Source organism: Eucalyptus grandis, chromosome 4, assembly GCF_016545825.1.
Source record: "Eucalyptus grandis isolate ANBG69807.140 chromosome 4, ASM1654582v1, whole genome shotgun sequence".
Classification (NCBI taxonomy): domain Eukaryota; kingdom Viridiplantae; phylum Streptophyta; class Magnoliopsida; order Myrtales; family Myrtaceae; genus Eucalyptus; species Eucalyptus grandis.
This window is the reverse complement of record NC_052615.1, coordinates 13,700,252-13,724,986: the sequence shown is the minus strand read 5'-3', so window position 1 is coordinate 13,724,986 and position 24,735 is coordinate 13,700,252. Positions and strand designations below refer to the sequence as shown.

Below are 24,735 nucleotides of genomic sequence, written 5' to 3'. Positions count from 1 at the left end.
TAGGTGACATAGGCTGCATTTGGTTGGATTTTTGGAAAACACTTTTGAGAAAATGCAAAAACTTTAAGTTAAAAAGTTTTCCAAAATGCAAATTTATTTGGTAAATTGTAATCTAAAAGTCTATGATAAAGTACCTTTAAGCAAAATGTTTGAAGAAATTTTTATTTAGAAAGTACTTTTGTGATTAAAAAAAAAAAAATAAATAATTAGTTGGCAAAAGGCAAGGAGCTACCGGCGATCAAAATCTATTGTCAACGGCCGACGTCCGAGGTTACAAGATCTCAAGCGACCACCGAAGACCACCAGCAAGGGCGGCCTAGGGTCAGGCAACCCTTAGCGAGGGTCATGCGACCCAAGCGAAGGGCGCTTGAGGTCATGCAACCTCGGTGAGGGTCGTCTAGTCGCGTGACCCTCACAACCCTCACGGAGGTTGCATGACCCAAATTTGGGTTGCCACGACTCAAGGGGTTTGTGCAGCGTTGCAACTTGTGGAGGTCGGAGCAATCCAAATCAACGGCCCCTCACGGAGGTCACGCAACCTGAGTCGCGCAACCCCTCGTTGATGTAGCAACAACCCAGATTGGCGAACTCAATAGAGAAGATAAATAATGTCATATGACGAGGAAAAAATAGAAAACCAAAAAGATAGTGAGGATAGTTTCAGAAAAAATATATATATATACTACCTTACCTTGGGTATGCCTTATATATATACTGGCCTTCACAAAATAGGGTTTCAAAAAAGCTAAAATGGGCCCAAGGTAACCTAAGACTTGCCTTAGGCTTTCAGCTTTCTAAAGGTTGGCCTTTGCAAAAATAGGGTTTCAAAAAATTTGCCAAAAACATGCATATAAGCCCTCCTGTGCTTTCTTCTCCTTCAACAATCATCAATTCCTCTGTAAAGCACGGCTATATAGTTGAATTCAAGTTTATGAGCTGGAAATTAAAAGATAGAATATTTGAGTCCTGTATTCTCTCTAAATTTATCTAGAGAATAGTTGCTCGTTTAATTCAATTTAAGTGCGGAAGTTCGAGATAGAAACGTACATAGCTAAAATATGTTGTTGGTGACGGCTAGGAAGAGTTTCATACACCAAAGGCTAATCCAATCATGTCCATTGAGTGTGTTCAATAGGAGTTTTCCCAAGAAACCTATTCCAATTTCTAGGAAAAGCCCGAACTTGGTTGAACACTAAGTTAGCCCATCACAGACGTGAGACAAATCGTGTTGCAAGTTGGGTAGCCAAGGCCCAAAGACTAAATTATCTGCTCTGTAATTGATTAGCTTATCCCCTCAACCCTCTAGGAGGGGATCCTTACAATCTTGGATAAGATTAAAAAAATGATAAATTATTACATTCGTTTAGCCCCCTTGCCTCCCTTGTAATTTGGAGATTTTAAACACTAACTAAGCCTGTAAATTTTTTTATTGAGATTAAAAGGGAGTTACTTGATACTTCATGCATAATCCTCTCAATTTTATCCTCACAACTCCAGCCCTAATTTTTAGTTTCCAAATTTATAAAACGTGGTAAATGAGCTGAAAGTAATTAGTTGCAAGGGCTCGGGTCGATCTCACTTAAGAAACTCAACATGCATGAAAACATGGATCTTGCCTCCCTCATACGGTTCAAAATTTTCACACGTCATGTTTAGTCGAGACATCAACCTACCGAAGAACTTTGACTAATCCTGATAACCACCAAAGATCATATCCTTAATTTTAGGTAAAAAGAAAGAAAAAGAAGTGAGCTGTTTCAAAATTGATGCCTCACATAAAAAAATTTAAATTTTATATTTTCAAAATTTATTTTCCTATAGTATCGCTCACGTGCCATATCCATCAACGTCGATCAAAAACGGCTTGCGTTCGCACTGGAAGATGTGGATGCGATCACCCCATAACTCGGTCTCTCCCTTTCTTACACTCGTTAGCCCCACCAAGGTCAAAAGAACTTTAAAAAACCCTCCAAAAATAATGAAGATTCTCTTGGTGCACTTCAACGGGACTTCAGAAAGGCAACGAATCTTGCTTGATCTTCCACCCTAATGAATTACCAGCAGTCCATGCTCCGCTGTCCACACCCAAAACTAGTTTGCACCTCCAAGATAAAGATCTCTCTGCATTCTTCGGTTTCCTTTTTCTCTGCGCTCTTCTTTGATACAGAGAAGCAGATATTCTTCGTTTCGCCTTCGTTTCGCCTTCGTTTCTGTTCGGCTGTAGCCATCTCACACCGTAACTAATCATTGTAATATTTCTCTTACGTCCTAAGTTTTCGATTGACCAGAACCAGAAGTGAAATCTTTCGCGAGCTGAATTTGGTTGCTTTGGTGAGTTTTGCAGGGAAGCAACTATGAGCACTGCTGGCGAAACTGGGGTTCCGGCTAGGCTTGAGGTACGTGCCTCAATTCGCTTGTTTTTGCCTTGCTTTACAGTTTTATCAGGAATACCAGCCCAGGGGTACTAGCGACATGTTAAGAGTCAATTTCCCAAATTTTTCAGGGGAAGTTCAAGGCCATGGTGTTCTGTTGGGTCCTTGGACTTGGGTCTCTTATGACTTGGAACAGCATGCTGACCATCGGAGATTATTACTATGAAGTTTTTCCGGTAATCAACTGCGGGTTATTCCCAATTTCCCACATTTTTTTTGAAGCCAACACTCTAATTTCTCTGTTTTGCGTTCTGCATTTAGTAAACTCTGTTCTCTTTCGCTGTCTCATATTGATATGGAAGAGTCTTGACTTTGGTTGAGTTCTGAGAATTGTAGCTCAGTAATTGTTTCCTCGATAGTGTCTGACTAGAAAACAGGTGTGTCCAATGAATTTTGCTAATCATGTCGATCTGCTGAACAATAATTTTTTGTTTTCATCTTGGCTATGGTTCATTTCTTCTTCACCGACCTGATAGCAATAGGAGTTTGTTGCGATATGGTCGATTGCTGTGTGACGTCCGGATGAGTTCTTAACAAAATAATCTAAGTGCTTTTAGGACTTGCAAACTATGTACTTGCCTTTCTATATCTTATCTTTTCTTATTTCGGTTTATAATTTGCTCAGGGCAATGTGAAGTCCCAGGTTGATTGTGCTACACTAATTATTTGTTTTGTGTTGGCTGAAGCATTACCATCCTTCAAGAGTGCTTACCACTGTTTATCAACCATTCGCAATTGGGACGATGGCTATCTTAACGTACCATGAATCCAAAGTGGTTACGAGGAAGAGGAATATAATTGGATACATGCTTTTCACTCTAAGTACACTCTTTCTCTTAGTTGTAAGTAGTCCGAAGGCATAAAACTTTTCTATTCACGGCTTGTGCAATTGTCTAATTTAAGTTATTTTCCTGAATTATAGCATCTTACATTGACTCCATTGCTGGATTTCACACAAGATAGTTGGACTTAGCGACTTCAGGGAAAGGGGGAGTTTGGCCTTATTTCGGTATATGTGTGCTCGTTGCCTGCTTTGGAGTGGCCGATGCTCATGTTCAGGGTGGTATGGTCGGTGATCTGTCTTTCATGTGTCCTGAATTCATGCAGGTGGGTGCTCTCCTAAACTTTTTGTTGCATTGTTTTTGCAACTTATGTCCTTAAAGATACATCTTTTGAGTCAGATCTTGACCTTTCAATATGGTGGATTTTCATTTATGCAGTCGTTTTTTGCTGGAATAGCTGCATCAGGAGCTCTAACATCTGGTATGAGGCTGATCACGAAAGCAGCCTTTGACAAGGCTCATGACGGACTTCGCAAGGGAGCTAGTATGTAATTCTTTGTTGTCATCAGAAAATCTTCTCAATTTCCAGATTCATCCTTTGTATTAGAAGTCTTGTTGTTAGTGGAATTTTAGCACTCAAGTGAGTCTAGTTTTGCTTGATAGTCATCTGTCACATGCCAATGACATGGAATCTTTAAGGACTTACGTTCTATGTCATAACATGTTTTCATCTCTAATTATAAGGTATTATCAGTAAGTAGGTAAAACCCAGCTTCGTTTGTCATGCTCTGCGTATACACAGAAGAAGCTCATGGTGCAATAATCAGCTTTGTCAAGTGAAAGCAATATGCAGAACTCTTCTCACCAATCTTAAATTTGTTTTTCAGTGCTGTTTCTGGCAATCTCCACATTCTTCGAGTTCATCTGTATCATTCTGTATGCGACTTGGTTTGCTAAGATTCCAATTGTGAAGCACTACCGCTCGAAGGCAGCCTCAGAAGGTTCCAAAACTGTCTCAGCTGATCTTGCTGCCGCTGGAATCCAAACACAGGTGTCATGGCAATGGAACTTTCTCTGTTGTAGTTGCAAAATTTGTTGTTCCTTTTAATGTCACTAAAACCTTGAAAACTTTGAAACTTTGGCAGGATGGAGACTCTGAAGAAGATCGATTGAGCAACAAACAACTATTGTTTCAGAACATAGATTATGCCATTGATCAATATCTTATATTTGTTTTGACACAATCTTCCCAGGCTTTCTCTATGAGAATACCGGAACACACCAGTTGGGATCATGGTGAGTATTGAAAAGAGAAGCCAATTTCTCTACCTCAAGTAAATGATACAATTCTCAAGCATATCAGATACTCTGTCACATCCTGTAAAGGTTTGTGTACTCCCTACCACAGTGCTGCTCACTAGAACTTGTCGTTGTGTATGATCCACAGCCAGCCCAAAGAAACTCCCGAAAATATCCCACCCAAGAGAAAAAGCACAAGCAAGTTGCCCAAGGCATTTTGCTCTGGTCCCTGAAAAAGCAGCTCACCCCATTTTGAATCTTAAGTAGAAATTATGGTAAAATAAACGCAACTTCGAAATTATGGTAAGATTCAAAATGGGGTGAGCTGCTTTTCAGGGACCAGAGCAAAATGCCTTGGGCAACTTGCTTGTGCTTTTTATCTTGGGTGGGATATTTTCGGGAGTTTCTTTGGGCTGGCTGTGGATCATACACAACGACAAGTTCTAGCGAGCAGCACTGTGGTAGGGAGTTATTGTCCCATTCGCAGATATTGAAAAGGAGACAACAAGCCACACTTCGCTTTGTCTTCAAATGAAAAAGCTCGTCGATTCTACAATTAGAATATAATGATACATTTGTAATTATTAATTGCAAGTAAACTGGAATGTAATGATATATTTGTATTTATCAATTGCCAGTAAACATTTCGTTTCATGCAGGAAATGCTTGTACTTTTATGCTGGGCCATTGGAAGGGAAAGGAAAAAAAGGATGAACAGAAATGAGTATAGCAACAAGACAACAAAGCGGTTTTAATCAACTTCACCACATTGTAGTGTGTTATCTTTGTAAAGCCTAACTCGGGGTATCATTCAAATTTTATGGTTGCTTCAAACCTTAGCATAAATCGCATAGAACACCCCCTTGTCTACAACTCCGAACACTGTGACTAGAGATGCTATATGCATGACAACCTTTTCGAACCTTCGAATTACAAGAGCACTCTAAAATAACACACAATTCTCATATTACCTTCCCCTAATGATATTCTAGAATACACAAGAACCTTAAAGATGTTTAGAAGCTTCGAGGCTTGCCCACTCCTGTTGGTCCATTGTACATTGAAAACCTCCGGACCGTGACACTATCATCATGGTCTCCAATTCAACTAGATCAAGGGTTGGGTATGGGAGGGTCACAGAGTGAGAATTGAATCTAAAAGTCCTTTCTCTAAGGTCTCATTTGTCACTTGCTATAAGAAAATATCAAGTTTTTTTCTTTATTAAACAATCGGATATGGGCAAAATCCGATGAAACCTAAGTGGATAGACTCAAGGCCGAATTGAACATTACCTACCTAGGCCTTTCGTAATATGCTTTGGGCCTAGTGGATCACCTACAGATTAACCCCACTTTCCAAATTTCTACGCCCGTTGCTCCTACATTAATTGGGTACCCTGTTATATCATTTGTATACAATTGATTTGAGAGGCTTAGACACTCGTCATCAACCAACTTTCTCCACTACATCAATGGGCAGGTGACGTGGGCTTCTCATAAAATGAATGGGTTTGGCTGAATTTTTAGACTTGTTGGGTGCGCAAAGTTCCAGCCCAAGTGAGTAGGCGGGCCGGGCTTGTACAAGGGCCTTGAGGCTTAGTCCGACCCACCCATATATTTTTAAAGGAGATTTAAAATATGTTGTATCAATAATTTACTTTCATACTCAAAGTTTATAAACAATAATTGGACAAAAGTAATCCTAAATATCTAAAACGGTAGAAGAAAAACAGTATAAAACTCATTGTTCAAGTAAAAACATAATAACAGATCCCTCAACTTATGTTTCCTTTGTTTTCCGATTCCATTCATTTTTCAGTAGAAAAATTTTTAAATTAATAAATAAATAAATAAGTGCATTAGAAATCCTAAAACTTGTAATGGAAATGCGATTGAATTTTAAAACTTCCAAAAAAAATACAATTAAGTTATAGAACTTGTTATAAAAGTATAATCAAGTTCTAAAAATTTCAAAAAAAGTTTAATCAAGTCCTAAAACTTATTATGAAAGTATAATTAAATTTTAAAATTTTCAAAAAATGCAATCAACAAAAGGACTTAATTGGATTGATTTGACAAAATTTAGGACTTGATCGTATATTTTAAAATTTTTAAGACTCAATTGTATTTTTGTCACAAGTTTCATGACTTATTTGATTTTTAAAAAAAAATATGACTTAATTGTACTTTCGTAATAAGTTTTAAAACTTTCAAAAATACTTATCCAAAAACAAAAAAAGAGGCTCACTCATGAAATTCCCTTGGACTGGCGTGGGCGAGCCAAAGTGGGACCTCAGGAGGTTCGGGCCCGAGCAAGCCCAGCGCAGACTTGCCCGACGAGCAGCTCTACTGACAAGCATTCGTGCGCCTTTTTAACCGATTACAAATACCAAAAAGATTAGAAAAAGAAAAAAAGATTCAAAAAAAAAAAAAAAAAAAGCACTGAACATTCCCTTCTTCGGAAGAAAAGGTTTTACAGGTGATGGGACCTAAAATTATGGGTTAACTCCCAACATTTGGATGACTGTCAAGAGCTCAAAGTCGAAACAACGGCTTTCCTCCTTCGGGCCAAAGCGGGAAAACCGGTCATCACCTGCACGTTAAAAAAGTTCAACCGTCGCAACCAAGATCGAACACGTCGTCCACTAACTTGACATTCACGTCTAGCAATCCATTCATCCTTGGTTCGAAGAAAAGCAGTTGCATGAGAACTTCTTCTCGAGAACACCACATGTTTCAAAAACATGCACGACATATCATGCGTACTTTCGTTACCAGGGTTTTTGGTTTTTAGTTTTTTGTTTCTTTCTTTCTTCTTCGATGAATCTCGAAAGGATGGCTTGCTGTTAAGGTAACGTGAGCCTTCGTACCTTGCTCTTTCTGCACTCAAAACCATTATAAAAGACCAGACCTGCATGGAAAATTGCATGTTCAAAAATCACGAGAAGGAGGGTGATCCGCATTTTTTCGTCAGGGATTTGCATGCAACACCCCCCCTTGCCTGACTGCGAACGTCTTCCTCCGGGCTAATTATTCGGGCCGACCGTGTCGTGAGTTCGCCGTTAAGTTAGTGATCGAGGTTAATATCTGTTCTTCCATCAGCCTTTCTTCATTTCTCAAGTTTCCACCCAGCTGATGATATTATATTGTATCATGTGTCTTTCAGCTCTCATGATATAACCATAGGTGACATATAGGTCCGCCTGTGCTTTCTTCCCCTTCCACTTTCATCAAATCCTCTGTAAAGCATGGCTATCTATTTGAATTCAAGTTTCCGAGCTGAAAAGTAACGGATTAGATATATTAGCTCTGCACATTCTCTGAATTTCTCCGGAGAATAGTTACTCGTTTTATTCATTTAAGTGCGGAAGTTTGAAAGCAACGCGCATAGCTTGAAAATATGTTTTTGGCAACGGCCGGGAAGAGTTTCATACGCCAAAGGCTAATCCAATCAGGTCCATTGAGTGTGTTCAATAGGAGTTTTCACAAGAAACCTATTCCAGTTTCCTGGGAAAAGCCCAAACTCGGTTGGACCAAACTAAACTTTGATGGATCGTTGAGAGGTCGGACCGGGAAAGCTAGCATCGGTGGGGTGTTTCGGGACCATAAGGCCGAGTTCTTGCTGGGCTACGCCGAACCCATCGGGAGAACCACTAGCACCATCGCTGAGCTAGCGGCGCTCCGACGAGGCCTCGACTTGGTGATTCAGAACGGATGGAGCAACGTGTGGCTCGAAGGAGACGCGAAGACCCTGGTTGAGATCATCTTGCAGAAAAGGCGGGTCAAGTGCGCCGAAGTTCAAAAGCATTTGAGTCACATCAACTTGATCATTCCAGAGCTCGAAAATTGCATCGTGACCCACATTTATAGAGAAGGGAATAGAGCCGCCGATAAATTCGCTCAAATGGGGCATGAGTCGGAGAGGCTTCGCATTTGGCGCGACGCTCCTCCTGATGAAGTTTTGCCCATCGTTCTTGAAGATGCAGAAGGAAAGATTGTTCTCCGCAGAAGATAACGAAGCGCTTCACTTCCAAATCCTTTCCTAGTCATTTGTTTATCATTTGTCCCCGTTCTTTATTTGCTAGGCAATGTAGAAAATGCGAATTTTTAGATAGAATTTGACTGATACTTAGATAAATGTAGAATCGTGTACAGTTGGCCAGTTATGTATAGGCAAAGATGAAGTTCTTTTTATCTGGAAATGTCAAATTGACCGCACGCAAGAGCAGTGCTCGGTTTGATGCTTTCTCCAAGATACATCCCCTTTCGCGTGTCCTCGAATTAGAATGAAAATCAAAGCAACAACAAGCCGATTCATTATCGGTTTATAGTCTGACCTTAGACGTAATTTCAAGGGCAAGCAATTTAGCTCTAGGACAAGCGAAATGAGACGTGAGTGAGAATCATATTCGTTCACTTCCCACCAGGACAAGCAAGATGGGAACTGAGATTGCCTGGTTGGCGACGTATTCTGCAATACGTTTGCGTGAGAAGATGTTGACTTTGCTCAATGTCTGCAAAAGGGGTTGACCAAATACCGTATTTGATAAGCCTTTCGCCATCCCCTCGATTCAAGTTTCGTAAAACGAAGAAGAATATTCGTTATTTGCTCTCTGTCAGCACGAAAACTCATATAAAAAAAATAAAAGAAGGGATTTCTTATAGCGTGACGAGGAATGTACCTGCTCGGTGCTGGAAGCTTTGACTTTCAGGAACAAACTACCGTGGAAATGCGTTTCTGGTGATATATAAAGAAAAAGTCTACGATCTTGAAATGCCATCCCTCTTGTTTCTGGACTAGGAAATTGCAGATAACTCGGCCACATAACGAGGAATGACAGCGAGGAATGAACGCTGAACTTTGATCGATTCATGAGGCGAGGTCTGAATGAATAAGTAAAGGAGATTCATTCAGGTTCCTCGACCAAAAAGTTTAGCGCTATCACCTCGTAGATTAGATTTTCGCACCTCACAAGTCGACGTCATGGTTCCCATGTACCCTGCTCTAGGGGGACCGGGAATTCCCTCTCCGCCCTTACCGGGCTCGGAACTTAATAGTTTCCACCACCCCTTCAGGATTAACCCATGGGGACCTGAGACTGTAGGCTCAAGAGGGTCATCAATCTTTCTATTCGTGTTCGAGCAATTTTCAATAGAGGTTCCTGTGCCATTCCTGGTGTCCTCCTACTCATGAGGATCTGAAAATTTTATGCTTTTATTATATGGAATAAGCTGATAGGATGCAAATCCAAGAAAGGAAAGTCCACTTGTAAATGTTGCTGACCTCGAACTAGAAACACCAAGCAGAGCACCTAAAAACTCATAAAATTAGCGAACAAACGGAAACGCCATCGAATGTACTGAGATTGTACTCACTTCCTCTCACACGAGATCACTTGCGCGAATTGAGACTCAGGCATCGCTGTCGAGCCACCTAACAAATTTCCCGTAACATGGACCCTAGAAGACGAATCATCGATTCAACCCATCCGAGAGCAATTTGTTACAACTTTTGCAGGATTTATGGGGGCAGAGGCACCTCTGGTGCAGATTCAACACATAAAAACATTTGCTCAGAGACATTTTCCCCTCGATCCTGCAACAGCACAAAACGTAGAATTCCCTGAATTCAGGGAATCATCACGTCCTTAAAATATGGCAAAAAGTTGGGGGAAAAATATCTGTTTCCCCTCAATTATTATCTGCATCATGGTTGCAAAAGACCCTCCCATCGACTGACCAAAATGCGTTGACATTAACGAAACTCACCTGTCATTTCCTCTAGAGCAGCCGCATCAGTTAACAAAAACTGTCACTTTACCATACAACCCATGCTAATTAAAAGCCATGGTATCTCCCAAAATCCATCCCAATGTGTTCTGCAGAAACCAATTACAAACAAGCCAATTAGAAATGGATCAGAAAAGGAAAATGGATCGAGAAAATGAATGCTGCAATCAGGTTTTTATGCAGTGCATATAAGGGGCAGAACGAATCATTCCAATCTTGGTGGGTTTTGGCCAGGAAAAATTTGCGGTCTTTCCGAAAGACTGGATCCCAGCAGCCGAAACCCAAAATCCCAAATCCCAAATCCACAAATCCACAACCGAAATCACGCTTGAAAACCCAAGAAAATTCATGATTTCCAATACCAATTTGGACTCCCTGTTTCCTCGCAATTATCAAGAATGCCACTCCCCCGCACCCCACTGTATCGTCTGAGTCTCTCTGCAAGGCTGCATCTTTCTCCCCAAAATAAATACCCAACAACGCCTGCTTAAAACCCTTTTCTCTGTCACCCCTCGAGAGCGCATAACCCACCTCCCGGTCTGCTGATTTTCCCACCCGAGATCGCGAGATTTTCCCGGCAAAGTCCCCTTTTTTCCGGGAAAATTCGATCGGACGGGGTCCGGCCATGAAGGCGGACGATGCCCTGCCGGACCATTTGCGGTGCAACCGGACGGACGGCCGCCAATGGCGGTGCAATCGCCCGGTCATGGAGGACAAGAAGCTCTGCGAAATTCACTACCTGCAGGGGAAGCACCGCCAGCACAAGGAGAAAGTGCCCGAGTCGCTCAAGATCCAGAGGAGGACCGGGAAATCGGAAGGTAAGGTCCCCGCCCTCCACAATCTCAAAATTAGGGCTCAGAAGATCGAGAAGCCCGGCAGGCGGGCGGTGCGGATGAGAAGGAAGAATTTGGCGAGGGAGCTGGTGAGGATCGTGGTGAAGAGGAGGCGGAGAAGCGGCGCGAGGTGGAGGGGAGCGGCGGCGAGGATATGATGCGGCGTCTGCCCAATGGGGTCATGGTGATTTCGCAGTCCGCCGCACGGCGGCAGCAGCAGCAGAGCGGCGGTGCGAATGACAATGTGGGTTCGCAGTGCGATGTCAAGGTGGGAGTCGATGCTAATGTCGCTCCGAGGAGGCGGTTCCGGTCGAAGAATCTTGAGCCCCTGCCAATTGGGGCAGTTCAGGTTGGTACTGTGTGTCGTGTGCTTTTGTTGTCCTCATTCGTTCTGCTTTCGTGTGTGGAGTTTTCTTTTGCTTGTGCTTGATTCATTGTTGTCTGGGAATCGCAAGGTTATGCCATACAAGAGGAATGTGGAGAAGGTCGGGAGGAAGAAATGTCACTGGTGTAAGAGCAGCGGTGCCACGAGTTTGATCAAGTGTTCGAGTTGTAGAAAGCATCACTTTTGCTTGGAGTGCATCGAAGGGCGGTTAGTGCTTCTGTGATCATTCCAGTTTGAAGTTTTTTTGTGGCGTTGAATTTCCCGTTCAGTCTCTATTTGGTTGTAATGGTGGGTTGTTCAATTTTTTTTTTTTTTGTTTTTCCTCACTTGAATCATTGTGGATTATGAGTTCTTGTTGGTGGCCATCAATGTTCATCTTTTTTGGCCGGAATGCTATCAATCTTCATGGGATGGATTTAAGGAGTGAAGTGTGTTCATCTTGATTTTAGTATCTGTTAAAGGGAGGAAGGTTGTTTTTTGATGCATCATAATGGAGTAAAAGGAAAAAGGAGACTACATACTATGCTACCTAAGATGGGCAAAACTCAATTACTTTGTAATAAAGGATCTGAAATCTTGATTTTGCATGAAAGTTGGTTCTGCATACAGGGAACATTGGAAACTAGTCAATTGTCTGACGTGCGGACGTAGGATAGGTGGTCATGCCTCTGTGTCGTAGTACAGCTGCTAAACTTATGGTCAACATAAATTATAGTATAACGTATTTGCTTAAACTGGAGCCGAAATATTGCCATCTAAAAGTACATTTCTTGGGTTATGTACAACTCCAAATCCCTAGCATTGTGCTATCTTCAAGAAATAATATCCTTTCAGGCCCATGCTTTGGAGAATATTGACCTTTTCCCTTTCAAATCTCTTGAAAAGTCAACCAATTATCTCATTTCTAGTTATTGTTAACCAGTAGGAGGGGGCATTCTTAACTTTATTGTTTATTTATATTTTCTTTTTTTAATATCCTATAGTCTGTAACATATGAAATTCAAATGAATCCAGGTACTTCGACACACAAGAAGAAGTTAAGATGGAATGTCCAGTTTGTCGCAAAACTTGCAGGTGTAAGGCATGCTTGGCTTACAAATATAAGGACAGTGCTTGTCAGGTCTGAAATGTGATTTTATTGACATGTGATCCAGAGGATTCCTTGTTTGCATTGGATGGTTTGATAATATCTGCATATCTCTTGTTTCAGGAACTTTCAAGTGACCACAGTAGAGCTGACAAAATTTTACATTCTCATCATTTGATTTCTGTTCTTCTTCCTGTACTGAAAGAAATAAATGAAGAACGAAGCATTGAGCTTGAGGTTGAGGCAAAAGTAAAAGGTTTGAATTTCACCTCTTATTGCAATTGTTCTATCTGATATGATGCTTCAGCCATTGACATAATTTGTAATTGATCTAATATCCATTAATTGGCGCAGGAACAGAAGTTTCTCAACTTCAAGTCCATCAAGTTGAATGTGGCTTTAACAAGCAATATTGCTGGTATGTCCTTTGCTAATTAAAAGTTGCATGATTTAGTCTCTTATATAAGTTGGGTTCACATATCTGATACTTCGCACGGTTTTGGAGCAGCAATAATTGCAGAACATCAATCCTGGATCTGCATAGGAGCTGTTCAAGTTGTTCTTATAATCTTTGCTTAAGTTGTTATTGGGATTTCTATCGAGGAATTCTACCAAAAGGAGTGAAGTTACCCAACAATAAATACGATAGAAAGAGGAAAGCCTCTGTTCAGGGTCATAAACAACTTTCTGCAAAGTCAATAAGCAAACTTGAGCAAAAATATGGTGGTAAATCTCTCACTGTTTCAATGCCGTTAGCCACTTCAAAAGCTGGTAACGGTGATGATGTTTCATGCCCACCATGGGAGTTTGGCTGTTGTGATAATGCCCGATTCAACCTGCAATCCTTTTTCTCCATAAACTGGAGTAAAGAGTTAGAGAAAAAGGCGGAAGAAGTTGTTTGCAGCTATGATTTACGAGAAAACTCAGATGGTAGTTTGTGTTGCCCCTTGTGTCATGGGGATAATCATGAAGCTGTAAATACGCAGTTGCAACAAGCAGCAACAAGGAGAACTTCAAATGATAACTTCTTGTACTACCCAACTGCATCGGAAGTTCATGCTGATAAGTGTGAGCACTTCCAGAAGCACTGGGTTAGAGGTCATCCGGTTATTGTTCGTGACATACTTTGGAGGACATCAGATCTTAATTGGGACCCGGTTGCTATGTTCTGTACCCACCTTGACGGTAGCATTGCTAAGTGTGAAAATGAAAAGGAAGCATCAAAAGCCAGTCCTTGCCTGGAATGGTCTGAGGTCAGTGTTTCTACTTGACTTACTCGTCATAAAAAATGCCTTATCTAAGTTCCTGGTGAAAGAGACTACCCTCATTTTCCTTTCAATGTGCATTACATAGGGCTTAGTTATTGAGATTCTTATCGGGACCTAAAGAATAGAATGGAGATATTCTGTATATGTTTTAAAATGATAACACCCCTGTAACCGTCCAAAAATCAATAAACCCTGATACAGTAGCTTTAAATGGGCTTTCATGTTCCTTGACTTTACTGATGATCGAATTCCTTGAATCCGTAAAGTCATTGAAAGAATTCATTGCAGTCTGCATTGATACAATGGTTCAAATGGTTCTTTTCATCAGGACCAGCAACTCAGGTAGACATGATGTCAGATTTGCAAAATTTGATCTTTTTGTTGTTGGAATGAAATTGAAACCCTGAGTAACATTTCAGAATATGACATACATATGTTTGCAGATGGTTTTTAAAAAAATATACATGTTAAAACATACATATCTAATTACATTACAGACCACTTAATGACACAACTGCCAATTTAAGACCACTTGTTTTATTATCTTAAGGACTTTACTGATGACCAATTTGATGTTTGTCCTATAATTTACATGTAACAAATATTTCTCTCGGCTAATGCATCAAAACAATCTCTTAATGTAGCTTTTTATTTTTTTGGCAAACATGCCACTTATGTCCTTGAAATAGAAAATCCAGGGTGACCTTTGCCAAATTTTAGTCTGGTCAGAAGTATGATTTTTCTGGGTTGTGTAAAAGCATGTGCATATTATCTTTCTTATGGGATCCTTCTTAATACAGTCAGATTACACTATTATAATTTGGACCGAAGCTGGTGACTTTGGTGATTCTCTGATTATCAGATAGTAGTTGGAACTAGATACATGACGGTTTACATCTTCTTTAGAAACATGGTAGGTAGGATCACTATTCACTAGTGAGGTGAGTTGGGCTTAAACTCGAGTTTCTTATCTCTTTTCCACTGCCTCAGGACAGCTTCTTAGAGTAGCTATTCTCCATATGACGTGGAATTATATTGCCAGCAATGTTTTTTTTTTTTTTTTTTAAATAATACCTTTCATATATCAATTCTCATCATTGCTCGGTCCCTACATGCTCCATTATTTTCTTGTTCTGTCTCCTTGCTTAGTGTACCATGCTAATTGATATTAAATTAGCTTATGTTGTGCATGGCAGGTAGAAATCAGCATGAGACAATCGTTTATTGGCTCTTTTAGAGGGAAAGCACGTGAAAGTATTCGACATGAGAAACTGGAGATAAAGAGTTGGCTTTCATCCCGATATTTTCGTGAACAATTCCCTGCTCATTATGCTGAAATTCTCTCTGCATTACCACTTCAGGATTACATGAACCCAGATTTAGGCCGCTTAAATCTGGCCACAATGCTGCCCCTGGAAAATATGTCAGCTGAAATTGGTCCTTATGTTTATATCTCCTATTGCAGTCCTAATGAACATCCCTCTGAACATTTTGGGTCAAAACTATGCTATGATTTGTGTGATGTGGTATGTTGCTCTAATCTCCAGTTACTTTTTGAGTTTTTTTTTTTTTTTTTTTTAATTTATTTTTTGGCTCATGTTTGCATGCTTGGAACCAGAATGCCCATTTTATGTCTCGGAACTTTTTGACTCTGAATCTCGTACATTTGTTCTTTATAAGTTGCACTTGTGCTTAGCCTGCAAGATAGATAATGAAAGAATGAGCATGCGGAAGACATGTCTTACCATTCCTATTTATCCCTTTTCTTTGTTTTAAAAATAGGTTAATATTTTGGCGAATACTACAGATGATGTTTCGCCGGACAAAATTAATAGAATCAAAAAGCTGATGAGGAAGCGCCAGGCTCAGGATAAAAAGGAATCAACTGGTGCTCCAAATGGTGAACTCTTGGGATCTGACATTGAAAATTCAAGTGAGGTCCTTGATGTGAGTATAGAAGAGATGCAAATACGGAAGAAAATGGCAAAAGTGACTTGGCTGGCAACAGCCTCAGAAGAATCGCCTTGTCTAATTGCCCGAGATAACAAACAGAAACAAGATCACAATAGCACATCAGTGGAGGATATCCAACAGAACCTTTATGAGAATCAGACAGAAAGCCATAGCCATTACATGAAGAAAGTGGGAAAATCATGTGGTGCCCAGTGGGATGTGTTCCGCAGAGAAGATGTACCGAAGCTTGAAGAATACTTTAGGCGATACTCTGCTGAATTCATGCAGCCGTGTGGATCTCAGAAGCATGTAAGTTGATGAAGTAGTCACTTCGGCCTATAAATGTGTCCCTATATATCCCAGATTGTTGGACTGATGCCTTGCATGTGATAGGTTGTCCATCCAATTCTGGATCAGTGCTACTTTCTTGATGAATATCACAAGTTGAGGCTCAAGGAGGAGTTTGGTATGATGTCATCATTATATTTCACTATATAGTTCCAGCATTTCCTTAACTTATCCTCTCTTGGTTTTCTAGAAATTGAACCCTGGACTTTTGAGCAACATGTTGGTGAGGCTGTCCTTATTCCTGCCGGGTGCCCCTATCAAATCAGAAATCCCAAGGTATTAATAGTCTGATAATTACTACATAAGCGTGCTTTACCAACTACTGTCTTTTCTTCATGGCGCATTTGGTTTGTGGAGCATTGCAGTCTAGTGTAAATGTGATTCTGCACTTCATTTCACCTGAGAGTGCTGCCGAATGCATCCATTTGATTGATGAACTCCGCCTGCTTCCAGAAGGTCATGAGGCCAGACTAGACAAGCTTGAGGTAAGTTTTACTCTTTGGGATTATCCTTCCAAATGTGGATGTCGAAACTACTACATCTACAATGCCTTTATTGGAATGCAGGTGAAGAAAATGGCCGTACATAGTTTAACCAGAGCAATTGATGAAATACGCGAGCTTACATCAGTAAAGTAAGTTACATTTCGAATGCATCTTTCCTCTGAGTTAGTTTTGCCTTCTTTCTCTTCTCCTCTTATGATCAGCCACCCGGTAGTTGCCACTCATATTTTTACTTTGTTCTTGTTCATATGTACCATTTTACTTGCTTGTTACCCAAAGTGTGTGCTTAAAGGTGTCCTAACTGATGTATGGATTCTCAGGGATAATGCTGAGGCTTAGCAGCGTCTAGAGGAAGTCATGGGAAATGCCAGGCTTTACTCAGATGGCTTCATCAAGATATTCGGCATTGCTAGATTTCTGATTTGGGCAGAAAGGAGGGCACATTTCATCTATAGAAATTTTGACACCTCTCTCTCTCTCTCTCTCTCTCTCTCTCTCTCTCTCTGTGTACAGAAGTTCAAATCATGAACTGCATCCAGCATGTATATGTTGGAGAATCATTAGTTGCAGGTCGATTGGTTCGGAATGTAAATATATTGAGTTGATTGACCATTCTATAAATAGATTCTCAGGTACATATTGTCACATTCATGCCAGCCAATTCATACCTTGGTCTAAAAATTTGTTCATTTCGATGAAAAATTACGCAGAACGCCCCTGAATTTTGGGCTGGGATGGTACGCATTTGACCCGAGCTCTCCACCATTACACGATACCTCCTGAACTTTCATTTTATTACTGTATATGATCCTTTGTCGTTTTCTCCACCAGCATATGCAATGCACATTATTTTCAAGAGGCGAGTGCATTTTAGTTTCTTTTTTTTTTTATGAGAATTCATCTTTTTACTCTTAATATATGTGGGCAAATGAAAAAGATATAGGAATGGAAGAATACTAAATTAAGTAAAATAGTAATCATTAAAAAAAATCATCGATAATAATATTAGACAATAAGGATATGTTCAAATAAGATGAATATAGCCACTTCAATAGAAATAAGTAAGCCACTTTCATAAGCAAAAACGTCAAATTGCAAAAATTAATTCTTATATGTGTTTTTTAATAATCAATTAATGTAAGAAATGATTGATTAAACAGAAGATTTTATTGAAAAATACACTTTTTATACTTAATGATAAGTCTAACATTCTAACAAAAAGAATAGTGGAAAGCTAAACGGCCAAAACATTACAGAATTTCAAGGAAAATGATATCTAACACACGTAAGTTTCCCCTTTGTTTTCGTATTTTCGTATTCCAAATCCCCGACAACAGACAGGTTGACATTCCATAATGTACTTTGCGTCACACAATTTCCTCCTCTTCAGGAAAGAATATATAAAGCCATGCATTCAAAAGAGCTACAGCTGGGGGCAAAAGGAACGATGAATAATGAATCACTTACTTCTCTTGGAAGGTTTAAAAGGAGGGAAATGAAAGATTTTGTACGACCTTAAATCTAGTGCAGCCTACCAGTGAAGTAGCCATAATCATAAAACAAGAAGCCATATATCAGGTTGCTCGGCAGTTATCCATTTACCAAATGACAAGGTCCAGATTTCTCCAAGCAGTACCATCCGCCTGAGATTGTGCTTTCAACTTGACTGAAAAGATGATCATGGGTAGATCTTAGAATTCCACCCTGTGCAATACATTTACGAATTTGTAGGACTCGGACCACAAAACTGACTCTTCTGCATTCCATATCAGCAAGTGAGGCGTACTTAATATCGAACTCTCGGATGGTACACCCAACATCATGGGAGAAACAGTCAAAAGGGGAGTAACACTTTTATTTCTATTTTCAGCAATCTTTTGAGCTCTCATCAGTCAGTCGGAAGTCCAAACTCAACAGTCAAAACTTTTGAAACTGTTTTAAGTACACGAAATGGAACAAAAAAATGGTCGAGTACAAGCGAAAATATCTAAAACAAAAAAGAGGTCCTATAGCCCGCTTGTTATTTCTTGAAAGCCCTGTATACTTAGATAAGCTTCGGCTGTCAAAATTGTTCAGAAGAGTAGCTACACAAAGAAAATCCTTCTTATGGGGCCATAAGCCCATCAATCGTGTAGGAAAGAGATTTTGCCCAGTCAGCTCTGAGCAGCAGAGTCTGCAGAGTCTGCATCACATTGTACCCTGGATCGAGCTTCCGCTGCCAACCCTGTACCACCATCAACCAGCCATGAGAAATGAATCTCTTGTTCAATTGACATAAACATACAATACCTCATATATGAAAGTGAGTTGGAAAAAAGTGGTAAATAGCCCGAAACCCAGATCAGGAATAATTCTATCTTCATGCTCTTTCATATATGTTGATAGCTTATTTATAGAAAAATGAGTGGAAGAGGCTAAAGCAAATTGCAGAAACAGAGGCGCTACAGAAAAAACAATATATTATTGCAAATAAGATGGGATTTAGGAAAGAGAATCAGTTTGAACAGTTTAAGATAATTGTGATGAAAGGATCATCATTGCTTCATGTAATATTTGCAACGTCTTCAGTTGCTTCAAATTGCCAAGGAAACAAGACAGAGAAATTACCTCAAGAACCAATGTAGTTACCATCACAGTGCACACATTGCCATCAATATTAACTCTATGACGCCTAGCTTTCTCAAGTAACTCCTGCATGCAATCAGCAGGATGTATCTTATCACCTTCCTTAGTTCCCCAGAAACTGAAAGCCTCCTCCACTTCCTGTCATTCATTTTGTTTGACATTTAGGATAATAGCAGAAAGCAGGGGTCTCGCGTAAAACAATATTCTCAACGGGTTAATTTCAGGCACTTACAAAGTGGCCTAATTATACACAACAGAGAACCACTATCAGGAAACAAGAATCCTCGTGATATTAATTCATTAATGACGGTAAACAACAACTAAAAGCTAGAATTTTTTAGAAAATGAAAAAGACTAGTTAGGGAGTTTCTTATTCTTAATAAGAAAAACTCATCACTCGTGCCAAGTGAAAATTTTAATAGACAGAAATCAATTTAAAGACGGACATTAGAAATACTGTGTAGATGCTCGTAATGAATACGAAGGCCTGCAGATAAAGTTTTGAACTTTTCTAAATCATTTGATGAGGTTACTATAAATATTGAAAATCTGCAAAAGGATTTCATTCTCATCAAAGTAAATGCCACAAACACAAGTAAACAGTACCTCTATAAAGGATTTAGGATCTGGACAGTTTTGCCGCTTCGATAATCGAAGTGCGCATTCAGCAGCAGTACGGCCATCACGACGAGCTACAGCTTTAAAAATTCCAATAAATTTACACGGTCACTTTTAGACAGTTCAGCAGTCATGCCAACATCAAGGAATACAACATGGGGCTTTGACTTAAACAGCTGTTTCCGAGAAGATTTGTTCTTAGCTACCCGGACAAGAATGTTCCCAGGATGCATGTCTGCATGAATGAAGTTGTCCACCTGGAAAAGACACAAGACCAATGCTTCAGTGAGCTGGTAAAAGCATGCCATGAGAACTCAGGTCACATTAGTTCCATGCAGTCAAATATAAGGCCACTTATGTCACTCAAAGATCTTGCACGAATCGACAAAAGAGTTCTCCAGTTCTCGATGAAGAATCAACTGAAGCATCATACTAGATAGTGAAAAAGAATTAATTCATGTTTCTGGAAGCATTAATAAGTGAAATGTTACCAGAAGCATCTTCAGAAGTGCATGAGTCCCTATGTGAGCAAGTGCACTTTTAAGGCGAGCATGTCCTTCAAGTCCATCAACATAGTGTGAGACGCTTTCTCCTTGCTCATAAGTTTCCACTAAAACAGCTGGATGGACAAGAGGATACACTGGCTTTGGAAAAGAAACATCCTTCCAACTCCGGAAATTGTAAATGAAGCGACTCAAATGAGCAGCCTCTCTTGCAAGGTCAACTTGAGACATCATAAAAACTGCGAACTGCTGGACACTCTCGTCCAACCTCAACCACTTCAAAGTAGGAATAAAATTTGAAACTTTAGCTGCCAGGTTGATTATTGCAAAATCTCTTCTAATGGATTCACCAACGCCAGGATGTCTAACCTTTACAGCAACCACCATTGGTTTTACCTGTTGACCAGGGTATCGAAATCTCAAAGAAGCTCGATGCACTTGAGCAATACTTCCAGATGCCACTGGAACCTCCTCAAAATGCTCAAATATATCAGAAAGTTTGCGACCAAAAGCCTTCTCAATAGTCTTTCTTGTGTATTTGAAGCTATGTTGAGGGGCCTTCATGTGAAGCTCTGTAAGCTGAGCGCATAAGTCTCTAGGAAAGAGATCTGGCCTTGTAGCAGCCCACTGCCCCCATTTTATAAAAGCAGGACCTGCCCTCTCCAGTGTTCGGTGAACAACCTGAAGCCACAATCTCCGAAACTGGGCTCCACAACAATCCGCAAATGGTGCCATCACTATGCTGGGTGAGAACAAAATCATTAAATATAGAGCTCTCAAAAGTAACACGATGCCTTCGTAAACTGAGTACACTAGCGACGTGACAACAGCATGCCCATTCTGGGCACGCTTGTAGAAAGCGTTTGGTGATGGGTAAAATTCTGTATCGACAAAACTTCTCTCTGCCCATGCTAGCTGTCCCGTGGTGAAAGCAAAGATACCAGGAACAACAAGCGGCGAGCGGATCAAGCCAAGGCTGACTGCTTGAGCTATCCTATTTGTGCGGGAAAACCCCCACCACCACTAGAATGGCACTTCTGCAAGATCCTTTTCCAAGTGAGCTGGGCATGATGGCTCACTGCACTGCTTACTGAGAAGACAGAGAATTTCCTTGACAAATAACATGCATAGAAACATTGTCCAGAACTATATTGTTGGAAAGCATCATGCCCTCTGCTGGGATTTTTATAGGGCAAATGTGACCTGTATGGTCGCACCGCTAACCCAGCTGAAGCAATCGTCGCATATTTCGTAACTCCAGTGTAACTGCTCCTCGGATTACATGAAATTGAGTCTACAACTCTCCTGATACGAGAAATCATCAAAAATCTGCATTCCAACAACAAAGAGCATTAAGGCCAATTTCAAAACTTGAGAGCGAGCTCGCTTCATCATTAAATCACACAGGCTGCAGTAGGACCATAGCGCATTTAAAACTGGTCTCACCCCTGAAACCTCATCCTTAGCAACAAGTGCATCTCCCAGATTGTTGGAAACTACTATCCAGAAAAAACTACTCCGTCACATTATCTTGGGAAAGCCTACTGACAAAGAAATCACCTCCCATTACTAACTATGTTACCAAAAGGCACAAGGCAAAGAACATATTTCTCCACAAAAGACGAGAGCCTGCAAAAGCAATGTCGCCTTCGAAAACGCATTGTTACTATTCCTACGAGGAAGACCTACAATCACGAAGAAGAGAGCAAACAAAAGATCCTCGAAACACGCACCACCTACCCAATTCACAAGAAAAACCAGCTGACCGAGGAAAAAAAAAACAACTTTTTTTTTCTTTTTCGAAACCCTCCAAAAGCAGCTCAAGAACGAGCCCCCGGAAGAAAACCGCGCCGACCCAGAAAAAAGAAGCACGACCCATTTCCGAGCGCGCGCAGATCGACGTGCCCAGAACAGAAACAACGCCGGCGGCGTCAAGGGAACCGGGAATGACCTTGACATGGCGATCTCGATGCGGGGAATGGCGTCAACGCGGGAAGACGGTGGCGGCGGCGGCGGCAGTGGTGGAGAGGAGTCGCCGCCAGCATCTTCTCATCGACCGGGGCACGGGCGAGGGGACGGCCAGGAGAAGCAAAGTTCTTCTCCTTCTTTCCGCTTCGGTGCCTGAACGCGGACGGCGGTGTCACGGAAGGAGGGAGGGAGAGAGAGAGGGGAGAGAGAGAGAGAGGGGAAGGAGGGAGGAGGAGGGTGGATCCATGGACTTCCGTGCTTGGGCCTTAAGCCACGAAGCCTGCGGTCCTTCGCCGACCTGAATTTTTTTTTTCCTTTAATTATTTTTTCTGTTAATATATAAAGAGAAAAAAAAAAAAAAATATTATTTTTGTTCTCGCACGAGAAAATTATATGTATAATTACTTCCGTTAAAAGTCAACAGGAAATTTCGGCATTATTATTTAAGAGTTGGCATGTTGGACAAGTTAGTCTTTGGTGTAATTTGTTAGAAAATGAGGAGTAGTATACTTATTTTTTTGTGAATCCGATACGGTATAATTTATGCTCTTGGTTGAAACTTTCATCAGCATGGTGATCATCGATTGACTCGGGCAAAGAAATGAGATAAGTTAAAAAAGAAAAATCGGAATATTATTCATCAAAGTATTACGACATACATGCTGTATGTAATCAAATAAATTTATTTTACTCTGATAAATGAGGTGCGTTTTAGAGAAAAGCCATATCTTGTTGGATTTATGTATGTATATCCTTCATAAAAATATCGGAGTATTTTTCTAGTAGAGATTTAAGATCCAAGTATGGCGGTGGAGAAAAGAAATAAATAAGAAAGAGAAAGAGGGAAGCTCTTCCTTGGTCACCTTCTGAACCCCCATTTCGCCCCACCTTCTGCCCTTCATTTCACCGTCCATTTCAGCCAGCAAAGTGCATAGAAGCCAGCAACGTAGGGCCTCTCCTCAGCACAAGAAGGTTGGGTTTTTCTCTCTTTTCGGCCCTTGCGTCATTGCCGCTAACTTGTCTCCGTTCCGCCAAGCCGCCACCACAACTCACAAGGACTTGAGGGAAGTAGATATCCTCCGTTCTATCCTATATTTGATCGTTTATCGTGTGACGAGAATAGTTTTGTAGAAATGTTGTTGAGGTTTTCATTTAATCGAAGTTTCGACTATGTTGTTCATTTGGTCGGAAGTTCCGACTACGTTACTTAGCTATGTTGTCGAGTTCGAAATAGTCGAACTTGTAATTAGGTCATAGAGGCATGGATAGTCAATATTTGGCACATGCGAAGGCCGGAACGGCAGAAACCTTGAAGGAAATTTGTGACTAGGCTGAGGGTGGGTTCGAATCTAGCCCGACCCAGAAGTTTGCTAATTTTGTACCGACTTATGTGGTGCAAATTTCATGAGATGTTCTTCACAGGAGTTGTCCCTTATTGACTGTTCTACGACATAATTTAATTTCAGATTTTTTGATTTCATATGACAAAAATATATTTGAAAAATTTCAGAATTCAAAATCTGTTTTTGGGTCGCTGGACCAACCTCTTTATACTTTTTCATTTTCTACAGATTTCTCGGTCCAGAATTCTAAAATATGTTCTTCACAAAATTTGTAGAGCACATCCCAAGCTACCAAATACTAAATTTTCATAATTTTCGGTCTCAATAGGTTAATGAAATATTTATTTTTCTACTCAATTTCGTCCTGGAGATTTTGACTGTTTTGAGCCTAGATTGCAAAAATTATTTAGAACTGTATGAACTGAACTAGATTTTGAGTTCTTCACAAAAGATATTCCTTTAAATCTTGTCCACCTCGTACTAAAGTTTCATAATTTTGAAGATCAATTACCTAGACAATAGCCATCAACTTTAGAGGCGTGCGAGACACCTTATGAGGCTAGTTTAGGCTAGAGCCCGGTGAACCTCTGGTGAGGCTCGGGCCCCGAGCTCCCACCGTGGCCGGTGGGGCTCTGCCTCGCCTGATTTGGCGAGGCTTAAGCTCAACAGCTCAAGCGAGCTTGTCTTCGCCAAATCGGGGCTAGGCGGAGCCTCGCCAACCTAGGGTGAGGCTCGAGCTAGCTCATGGCTGGTCGCCATGGCTAGGGGTGTGCAAAAGAACCGGTACCCGCCCGGACCGCCCGGAATCGGATCGGAACCGCCCGGAACCAGCGGTTCTTGAGGGAGCAGGTCCGGTTCCCGGTTCCATTTTTGAGAACCGGTGGAGTACTTGGCCCGGTTCCCGGTTCCACGGGCGGATCCGCCCGCCCGCCCGCCCGCACCGGACCGATTAATTTTTAATATAAAAAAAAAATTACTAAAACAAAACAAACCCTAGAT

At 40.8% G+C, this 24,735-nt stretch overlaps 3 protein-coding genes and 1 long non-coding RNA gene across 4 annotated transcripts; 3 read left to right on the top strand and 1 right to left on the bottom strand.

Moving 5' to 3' along the window:
* Positions 1 to 3,175: 3,175 nt before the first annotated feature.
* On the top strand, positions 3,176 to 3,804 carry LOC104442684 (equilibrative nucleotide transporter 3-like). The gene is made up of 3 exons (XM_039310717.1): positions 3,176 to 3,274; positions 3,396 to 3,539; positions 3,653 to 3,804. The coding sequence occupies exons 1-3, from the start codon at positions 3,176 to 3,178 to the stop codon at positions 3,764 to 3,766; spliced, it is 357 nt and encodes a 118-aa protein (XP_039166651.1). The 3' UTR covers positions 3,767 to 3,804.
* A 314-nt stretch (positions 3,805 to 4,118) lies between these two features.
* Positions 4,119 to 4,391, top strand: LOC120292998. Its single transcript, XR_005550667.1, has 2 exons — positions 4,119 to 4,265; positions 4,360 to 4,391. It is a non-coding gene; the product is annotated as an uncharacterized LOC120292998 (long non-coding RNA).
* A 6,156-nt stretch (positions 4,392 to 10,547) lies between these two features.
* Positions 10,548 to 17,340, top strand: LOC104441103 (lysine-specific demethylase JMJ25). Its single transcript, XM_010054108.3, has 13 exons — positions 10,548 to 11,484; positions 11,591 to 11,727; positions 12,535 to 12,640; positions 12,731 to 12,863; positions 12,962 to 13,025; positions 13,116 to 13,860; positions 15,072 to 15,401; positions 15,658 to 16,137; positions 16,222 to 16,294; positions 16,367 to 16,452; positions 16,542 to 16,661; positions 16,743 to 16,810; positions 17,000 to 17,340. Exons 1-13 carry the CDS (start codon positions 11,290 to 11,292, stop codon positions 17,016 to 17,018), a joined length of 2,556 nt encoding a protein of 851 aa, XP_010052410.2. The 5' UTR covers positions 10,548 to 11,289; the 3' UTR covers positions 17,019 to 17,340.
* A 1,161-nt stretch (positions 17,341 to 18,501) lies between these two features.
* LOC104441102 (probable serine/threonine-protein kinase abkC) lies at positions 18,502 to 22,610 on the bottom strand. The gene is given in 7 exon segments (XM_010054106.3): positions 18,502 to 18,903; positions 19,287 to 19,442; positions 19,911 to 20,011; positions 20,014 to 20,179; positions 20,414 to 21,444; positions 21,447 to 21,754; positions 22,377 to 22,610. Coding segments are annotated over 7 exon segments (1,890 nt in total). The 5' UTR covers positions 22,385 to 22,610; the 3' UTR covers positions 18,502 to 18,783.
* Between the last annotated feature and the right edge of the window lie 2,125 nt (positions 22,611 to 24,735).